The following is a 9,947-nucleotide window of genomic DNA, read 5'->3' as shown; positions in this document are numbered from 1 at the left end:
AACATTTTTTGGAAATCCTACGGCATTCGCCCTTCTTTACAAGAACTTGACCCCTAAAGTATGGACAGGGCCGGACTGGACCATGGCAATTTTTTAGACAAAGATCCGATGAGTGGTCCGCGAGGACGCTTTTAATTTAGACAAGGAGTAGGAGCGGTTGCTACACCAAACGCAGACTGGGGGGTTATAAAATTATAAATTAATAATATATTTTTTAAAGTTACACTTCGCTTTCCATAAATGTATACGCGCGCATACGTGTCCGTTTTCTCCTTCCTGCATATCATGTACAATCATGGTTAACAAGCCTGTTGTGCACTACGCGCGGATTCCTAATTGGATTTTATAGATCTAGAGCGCTAGTATAGTCGAGTCGAAGAAGCCGCCGAGGCAGCTCACAATAGTACCGCGGCATTATTTCGTATGCTCCATATAATGTAAACATTGGACCGTAGACAAGTTTACACGAGTGATCACAGTGAAGGAAGTAAACCACACTTATTCAGGATGATGTTCCAGGCCAGGATCTCGTCTGTAGACTAAAGACGACTTAAGTTATCTGTTGAAACAAAGTCATGCTTGGATTAATTCCAGAGAAGAAGATAAAATTGGAAGACGCTACCGCCGGTAATAATGATTCGTAACAACATTTATTAAACACGAAAGTCAACTCTTGATGACAGGTGCATGCATGCACGCAGGTGAGTACGCTCTGATTATATTTATAATAAATGAAACCAGAAGCGTTCTCGTGATTACCATACACTTGTCTAGCTACATTGGTAGTCTACATGCAATATATGTATCGTCACATTTTGAAGAAGTCCAACGTAGGCTAAGCTATATTTACAATTTACTGTCATGACATTGACAGCACAGTTGAGATTCGTGAAAGTGAGAATGGAGGTATGAAAATGAAGAGAAAGAGGAACGATGGAGAAGAAGTTGCATGCATCTAAATGTTAATTTTTATCAGTTTATGACCTTCAAACATGAAATAACCTTAAGTAAGTAATAAGATGAAGAGGAGGAGAACTAGAAGGAGGACATGGAGGAGGAAAAAGAAGAAGAAGAGGAGGAGGAGGAGGAGGAGGAGGAGGAGATGATGATGATGATGATGATGATGATGATGATGATGATGATGATGATGATGATGATGATGATGATGATGATGATGATGATGAAGATGAAGAGAAAGAAGAAGGAGAAAAAGGAGAATGGGAAGAAGAAAAAAGGAGAGGGAGAAGACTAAGAAAAGGAAAAGTAGAATAACATCAAACAAGATTGAAGAATGTCGGACCATAACTGAATCCACTCCTACATGTACAAACAATTGCATATGGTCATAAATATTCATAAATGAATGATACACGCCAATCAAAACTAAAACAACAGGTCTAAATGACTAACCATAAAGGTATGGATATCATTGTCATACACAAATTTTTGCTACAGACTACAGACTCTTCACACACATCCTGCACATGTAAACAAGTGGGAGAAAAATATTTAATTTTTGTTGTTGAAATAATTAATTTTAAAGAGATGCTCAAAAAATCACACTGTTATAAATATAACCATAATAATTGAGTTCTGTAATTTCCAGCCAATGCTATGAATCCTTTTATGAAAGTCAAAGTTTCCCACCCAATAATATGTGGCTTGTCCAATATTGATATATAAACGGGTGTTTTTCAAATAAATTTATCACCTTTTTGAAGAATATAGTGTCTTTTACAATGTTTACATGTACATGTATAGTACATGTACATGTATGTGCGATACCGACATTACAGACCACATGACACATGTGAGATTTTATGGTGTGAGCCTATTCATGAGGTACATTGTACATGTATGTAGCCCTAATAGAGCTCAGATCAGGCCAAACATTAGCAAAAATGGAAAAATATAATACCACTTTATCTACAAATGTATACAGTGTATACAGTAGGCTTGCGGGTGCACCATGTGAGAGAGAGAGAAAGGTTGAGGAGTCCTGAAAAGGACTCTGACTCGGTAATCTTTCTTGGGGATGTGTAGTCCTGAAAAAGACTGTTTGTTATCTTTCTTTAATTAATAGCATATAGTTCTAAGGAGAACTACATGTACATGATAGCGCTTTGAGAGAATGTATAGTCATACAGCTTCCCCAGTACTTGCGGTGAATGGTATGGGACACCTAATGCTCCTTGCCCCTTTCCAAATTGTGTTGTACAGTATGCCAATTTAATTCATCTTGTGGTCCTATAATATTTCATCCTTTCTGTCTTTTTTTCTACAGTTTCCAGGCTTCAAGAATCTAACACTTGCCAGGGAATTCTAAAGAGAAATTTGCAAGCTTTTGGACAAGTGAGGGGGAAAGAACAAATAACAAATTGTTTACATTTTGGAAGTGAAACAAAACTATGGCAGGGGTCATGAGTCACTTTAAGAAGAACAAAGGACCTAACATGGTAGGTCAAAGGTCAAATGAAGAACTGTGGACGAGGACAGGAACATTTATCAACAAACCAACAAGAGGATGGTTACATATTGAAGAGGAACTTAAAGACCATGGAGGAGTGTGTTATGGTGTGAGGGTAAGTAACAATCATATTGAGTTCTAAGATATTAAGTACCGGCACTGTAGCAAGTTTATTATTTTACACATAAAAATGACTGAATTATTCATAATCCTTTTAATTTTTTGTTTTTGTTTTTCGTAACTGGTTGAATTATGGCCTTTGTTGAATACTTATAGCTTTTAATAGTATGTCACATTCTAAAAAAACATAAATTTTGAGTACTTTTTTTTCTTCTTCATGAATATTTTTCGTAAATATTGCTGTAATCGAGGAAGGAGTCAATTCTCATTCTTGTGTTGTTTGGCTTTTACATGTACATGTAGGGGGACAAACCAATCAGGCTCTCAAGTCTCAATCAATTAAATATGTATAACAGATCAGACAGAGTCTTGACTGTGTGTTTTTGTGAGACTACAGTACCTCCCTTGTAATGGCAACATTGAGAAAGGATCTTAGACTTGATGAAAATCAAAGATTTATTGAGATGGTGGAAACCCATTCTACCCAGGCTATACATGAACTTCAGTGGACTATAGCCAGTTTTAGCCATCATTATACAAGCCATACTAAAGCATACTGTACATGTACATGTCTATTTCTGGATTAAAGAGTGATCTTTACATCTTTGTAATTCATAATTTCTTATATTCGTAATCCAATTTTGTTGAAACTTTGACCGATTGATAATTTCTCTAATTTTTTGTGTGCTTTTATTCAGAGCAATAACTGTCAAAAGTTTGATTTCCATTCACATATTCAGAGGGTTATGTTACAAACTTCTTACATGACTAATTGATCACACTTTTACATAATATTTATTCTATATTGGGTTTACACATATTTATCATAAATATCTTCAGGAGTAAACACTTAATGCAGACCATTGATGACTTCATTAAATAATGTACATGTACATGTAGGGTACTACACATGTACATGTGGGCTTACTCTGTACATTGTAATTGATGTACAGTATGTACACTGTACGCTCTCATTATCATGTTACTATGTGTTAGATCATGTTAGGATGCCTGATGATGCAGACTGACCATGAAAATCTCATTTAGTCGGCTGAAGATGGATGCCGAGAGATCTTTTGAGATGTCGTAATTGTCTTGGAAGGTGTCAGGATTTTTATGTTATTCAATAATGTAGGCTACTCGGCTTACATTGTAATTGATGTACTGTACAGTGTACATACATATTTACATGTGTACATATGAACGCTCCCATACTGTGTAATCATGTTGGGATGCCAGACGATGCAGACTGACCATGAAAATCTCATTTGGTCGGCTGAAGATGGATGCTGAGCAGAGAGGCCCTTTGAGATGCAGTGATTGTATTGGAAGGTGTCAGTTTGCTCTATCGGTCTCTCTCGGTCTCTCTCTCGGTAAAGCCACCTTTCTAGTGTGCATGCATGGCAGGAAGGAAGTAGCACGTGGGGCTCACAATTGCGGAGGTGTTAAATTGTGACCCTAATTGCAGTGCCCGTAGCTTAATACGTAAACACGTGATCATGTACATGTAGGTACATGTACATTAGCTTTGATTGAATGGGTTTTCTTCTGCAATCTGCATTCATAAAAATTTGTGAACATCTTGCTTGATCATATGTACCTGTATAGTAATGCAATTACAGTACACATGCACTTAGCCTACTTTACACGTACACACACAGCTGTTCCTAAAGTCTGAATTTCTTTCTCTCTCTCACTTTTTTCCTCAGCAATTCTTATTGAGAACAAAAATGGTTTGTGGCAATTTAAGATTAAAACATTTTAGGTCATTTTACATGTACATGTACATTACATTGTCATCTATAATATATTTTGGGATAAATAAACCTTTGCCCAGGGCTATTGCCCTTTGGAGCCACTCTCAAGTACTACATGTACTACTATTACATGTACTTCTACTTCTATTAATACTACTACTTCTACTACTGCTACTTCTATTACTACTACTACAACTACTACTACTTCTACTTCTACTACTTTTACTACTACTACTACTGCTACTACTACTACTAGTACTACTACTACTACTACTACTTTTACCACTATAATACTAGTACCACATGTACTGTTCTACTACTATTAATAATACTACTTCTACTACTACTTCTACTACTTCTACTACTTCTACTACTTCTACTACTACTACTACTACTACTACTACTACTACTACTACTACTACTACTACTACTACAGTGTACTTCTACTACTTTTACTACTACTACTACTACTACTACTACTACTACTACTACTACTACTACTAGTACTACTTCTACTTTTACCACTATACTACTAGTACCACATGTACTGTACTACTACTATTAATAATAATACTACTACTACTTCTACTACTACTACTACTACTATTAGTGCTACTACTACATGTACTACTACTAAAACTACATGTACTGTACATTGTACATGTACTACTACTACTAGTACTTCTACTTCTACTACTTCTACTACTTCTACTACTACTATTAATACTTCTACTACTACTATTAATACTTCTACTACTAATGATAATAATATCAGTGCCTTTACCATACAAAGCACTTCTAGATGCCAAAATTTTACCAAGCAGTAAAATAAGTAAAGATTATTCCCTATAGTTCTAAACTAAAGTTTACAAGCCTACATATTGTATGTACAGTAGAATGTGGCCCTATATGGAAGCTACAGGTGCATTGTACAATGTAGAAATGGAATACAGTAAAGCATGACTTGCCAGCAGCCAGAGGGCGAGAAGCAGACAGCATGATGACGATGGTAGGGTTGTGACAGATCAGTTCTCCTCACCACAACCCTGACCTCTGAAACTACCAAAGAAAAACAAAGTTCTCCCCACTTGTTTCAGACAGCAGACTTGAACCCCAGCATGAGACGCTTCAACCGTTCAAAACACAATGAATACTGTCTGTGTGAGCAACCATTTTGAGAGCAAATATATGTACAGTACACCGGTTCCTGAAATAAGAACTGTGTATTTATGTCCCAAATATATCCCTTTTTGGTGTGCAGGGGAGGTCTGTTTGAACTGGGTCAAACAATGAACTTATTAAAGTCCATGGCCAACTTGTACATGTGTGGTGTACATGTATTTGAGACCAGAATTGGTGCATCATACACATGTATTGTGCCGACCAAAGGTCCCTATCAACAATATATCATCCATACTGCTTGTCTACTTGTAGCTGTTGATTCAGTCATGAAAAAAGGCTGATTATATTTTAATAGTGTAATGCTCATCATAGAAATAATGCATAAATACTGCTCATAGCAATGGGAAGAGTTTGAATAATAATAGAGCAAGTTACACACTACAAAGTGTACATGTACATGTATGTACTATAAGAGTCTCAAGATAAAACAAGGAGGGTAACCTGTAATTTGTAGTCTCTAAACTTGGACAATAAAAGAGCATGAAAACTGAAATGTGACAGTTTCTTGGGGAAATTATGATTGAATTTATTTTATTCAAAAATACTTACCGGTATACTGGTCTGATATGCTGTAGGGCTTGACAATGGCAGGTTGCCAGGGACACATTGCTGATCAAATTCTTACTAATTCTTTTGAACTTTTGAAACGGGGATCATGCATACAGACCCTATGGCCCAAATTCACAAAGGAGGTTTGTCGACAAACCTAGGTTTATGTGCGTCATATGACGCGTTTCGTTGTGTTTTTATAAATCCTGAGACCTGCAATTTGTAATATTTTTTACATTAAAGGCATTCTGGTGTTGTCTTGAATCTTGATACACTTTTATTTTGTCAGGGAAAAGAAATTCCCATTTGGAGCCCTGTCAGTGTTTTTTTTATCCAACTTTATTCTTATCTTGTTGAGGGGGGGGGGGGGGGAGGCAAAATTGTCTGCCTCCAATGTATTGTTTTAAATCACTAGTTTCTAGTCATTACAATCTTTCAAACTGGAGAATGACGGGTTAAATTAACTAATTGGTGTTGATAATAAACAAATTTAATAATGTCTAAATTCAATCAAAACATCTGTGCTTATAGGCAATATTTTATGTGGGCCTAATGTAGAGCCTCTGTATGCCTACATTTTATCGCTGTCATGGTTTCCTTCATTGCAGCCTTTTGTAGGAAATGACAGTAAGTCTGTAGGCAAACATTGAGAATTTGAGATGCAAGCCTCTCATCTCCTCTCCCATTAGTCCTTAATCAAAAGATGATTTCTAAATGGACCCGTCTGGGCATCTCGGATGGGGAAAATTGATCAACCCAAGATTTTCAGGATATATGCATTTTCTTTTCTCATTATTCAGCTCCATACACGTACATGTAACTGATTAAGTACTGGGAAATTGTACCGTTAGTTCATTCTCAGAAAGCTTCTAACAAAAAATATTTGTACATTGTACCCGATTGTTCGGTTCATGTTTCATGAATGGGCGGTATGGCGGCTAGATAAGGCCGTTGTGATTCATCAAGTAGTTTGGTTTCAATTTGTCTTGTTAATGTGAATTGGTTTAACAAGGCAAGCCATTTTACAAATATATGAATGAAGTTCCAATCTGTACTGAAAATTGTATGAATGGATACATGTATGTATGGGAGTAACATTCTACATGTACAAGCAGGCTTCATGTACTATACCGGTACTGTAGTAGTTCTCAATCTTACATGAACTACAATGTATATTAAGGAGTTAAGGACACATTTCTTGCAAACTGGTCTATTTTCTATATTTCGCTTTTCAAATTAAAAGTATTGAAATAACAAATTAAATTTACACATTGTACCCCCAAAATGAGGCATTTTCTTTACTTCTTCACACATTTGTAACAGCTACTTTTCTCTTATATTGTTTATTCTCCACCTCTTGTAGAACATGTACATTGTACATGTATGCATTTGACAATATGATATGTGTATGTTTACCGTGTAAAAAGCATTTTTTTTTTTGCATTCTTTATTTCTCCAACAGGTTTACACACTGTATATCTTCATTTTATAAATAACACCACATTGTGAGATGTCTAATACATGTATGCAGTGCTCTGTCTTTTTAGAAGAATGAAATCATTCAAAAATATTAATTCTCTCTCTCTCCCTCTCTATCTCTCTTCATCTCTCTCTTTCAGTATGTTGGCTGTGTGGAAGTGAAGCAATCAATGAGGACATTACCCTTTGAGATGAGAGGACAAGTCACAAAGTAAGTTCTTTATTAATTCTTCTGCTGACAGGTACACCATGTCAGTTGGAGAAATACATTGTTGGTCTGTTGTTGCACAAAAGTTTCATTTGTAAAGCAAATTCGAATAATCATATCCTATCATTTGAGCTCTGTTTCCCTCCATCATTCCCAAAATATGCAACACATCTTAGTAAATATGTCTGTTGTAGTCCGGATGTTTTGTGATAAAAAGATCCAAATGTTTGAGACTTGAATATTGATATTCAGCAAAATTTTCATACATATACATGTGTACATACATGTATATATTTTAAAGTAAAGTGTTATGTTCTCAATGAGTCAATGTTTATATTACTCACCTATTTCATATCTTTTCCTAGAAGGGACAAGACATTACAAGCACTTGATGAGTGCTAATAACAAAATATTGAGTACAGTATCTCAGTCATACCATCCTTCTCTAATTCATACCTTCAAAAATTGTTAGGGAATCATTGTCATGAGGTCAAATCATGTTTTTTTATGGACCAACATTTACAATAAGACCACACAACGAATGCATGTATAAATCTCCATGAAATGAAAAACTTGGGCAGAACTGCATGCTGTTTGCAGGTGGTAGACATGACAGTGATAAACAGTGAGGTGAACGTCAACGAGGTTAACTGATAAGTTTGTATACAAGTTTGTACATGCTGTACAGTATACTTACAGTATGTGATATGTACATGTCTATGACATTTTATCTGATAAAGAAATGAATATTTTTTATGACTTCCCTCAATCACCTTGCCAATATTCCATGTTATCTGTATCACATCACTGACAAAAATGCAAACAGATTCTGTTATGTACAGTTTGTAGTCAAAACAAAACATATCTAGTGCCAGAAAACAGATGTGAATTTGTATACAGGAAAGAAGGTTTAATATGAAGAATTCCACAACAATAGAAATGTGATTTAAGAATAAATATTATATTTTAAGCTACAAAATGAATGTATTGTACGGTATATGTGCTTTTTGTATATTTTGCATTTGAAGTTCAGCTACAATGTAGGTCATCGCTTCCTTTCTTAAATTTTCCAAAGCTTTTGCTGTGGACCTATTACTGACAGTTCAACCGGGTTCTATAGAATCTATAGAAAAGAAAAACAAATTACCGTCAAGTTAGGGATTTTAGTGTAGTTCCACGATTCTCTGTTTGAGTATTGCGCTGTATAATATAATAAGAGAGGATAATCAACTGTACGTGCCTTTGAAGCAAGGTCAAGATGGATCCCATCCGGTAATCATATTAGAGCATGAAAATCACACCTGCCTACATAGAAACCCAGACAGCATGGAGTCTCTGTGGTAACCCAGCGAGAAGAAATTCTCTAGTTGCGTTCCCACTGGCTCTCACAACAAACGCAGAGTCCTGTGTGACAAGATGTCTTCATGTGACAGTGCTCAAACCCTTCACAAGGCTCATAATACATTGTACATTTTACTGGGGGCAGTTTTGCCTTCTGAAACTACTGGAAACACCCCCTTAGGTTTATAAGTACAGTATACAAATGATGCACAGTTTTGAGTGCGTCGGTAGGGATTATGTGCACAAGGTACCTTTGAAAGGTTTGAACCCACGAGGCACAGCCGAGTGGGTTTTAGACCAAATTCAAAGGTACCGCGTGCACACAATCCCACCGACCCATGAATTAAACCTGTGCATCATCTGTTTTATAAGATGGGGCCCCAAAAATTGTCAAAAATACAAAATGTTATTATTTTACAGATTTACCGGATGCATGGCGAAATCATGCGTCCGGTAATTTTTTTTACCGGGCGCATGATATTTTTATCGGACGCATGATTTTTAAGTTATCATGAAATTTAAAAAAAAAAAAAAAAAAAAAATTGTCATTTGAACAAAAAAAAAATAATAAAGAATTTGAGAATTTTTTTTTTTTGAACAGATTATAATTATCAAAAAACATGATAAACAAATAATTATCACCAAAAAAAAAATTATCACAAAAATCATTAAAAAAAAAAATATATAAAAAAAAAATTTCTCAAAAAAAAAAGAAAAAAAAAAGGGGAATTATTAAAAAGAAAAGGATATCGGTGGTATCGATGGTGGTATTGATCGCGGGCACCCAGTAAAAATAATTACATGGTAATTGACCAATCAGATTGCAGGGATTCTTCTACCCATC

At 35.6% G+C, this 9,947-nt stretch overlaps 1 protein-coding gene across 3 annotated transcripts in view; it reads left to right on the top strand.

Annotated features, from left to right (window-relative positions):
• The first annotated feature begins 364 nt into the window (after window positions 1-364).
• Window positions 365-9,947, top strand: part of LOC100892028 (SHC-transforming protein 1) — a 54,926-nt gene continuing 45,343 nt past the window's right edge. For all 3 annotated transcript variants that reach the window (XM_030976313.1, XM_030976314.1, XM_030976315.1), the window contains exons 1-3: window positions 365-701; window positions 2,285-2,582; window positions 7,695-7,765. In XM_030976313.1, coding sequence (XP_030832173.1) covers window positions 2,409-2,582; window positions 7,695-7,765 — 245 coding nt within the window. In that variant the 5' untranslated portion in view covers window positions 365-701; window positions 2,285-2,408. The remainder of the gene's footprint in view (window positions 702-2,284; window positions 2,583-7,694; window positions 7,766-9,947) is intronic.

This window comes from Strongylocentrotus purpuratus, unplaced genomic scaffold (assembly GCF_000002235.5).
Source record: "Strongylocentrotus purpuratus isolate Spur 01 unplaced genomic scaffold, Spur_5.0 spur5_scaffold_9, whole genome shotgun sequence".
NCBI lineage: Eukaryota > Metazoa > Echinodermata > Echinoidea > Camarodonta > Strongylocentrotidae > Strongylocentrotus > Strongylocentrotus purpuratus.
This window is presented reverse-complemented; position numbering and strand designations above follow the sequence as displayed.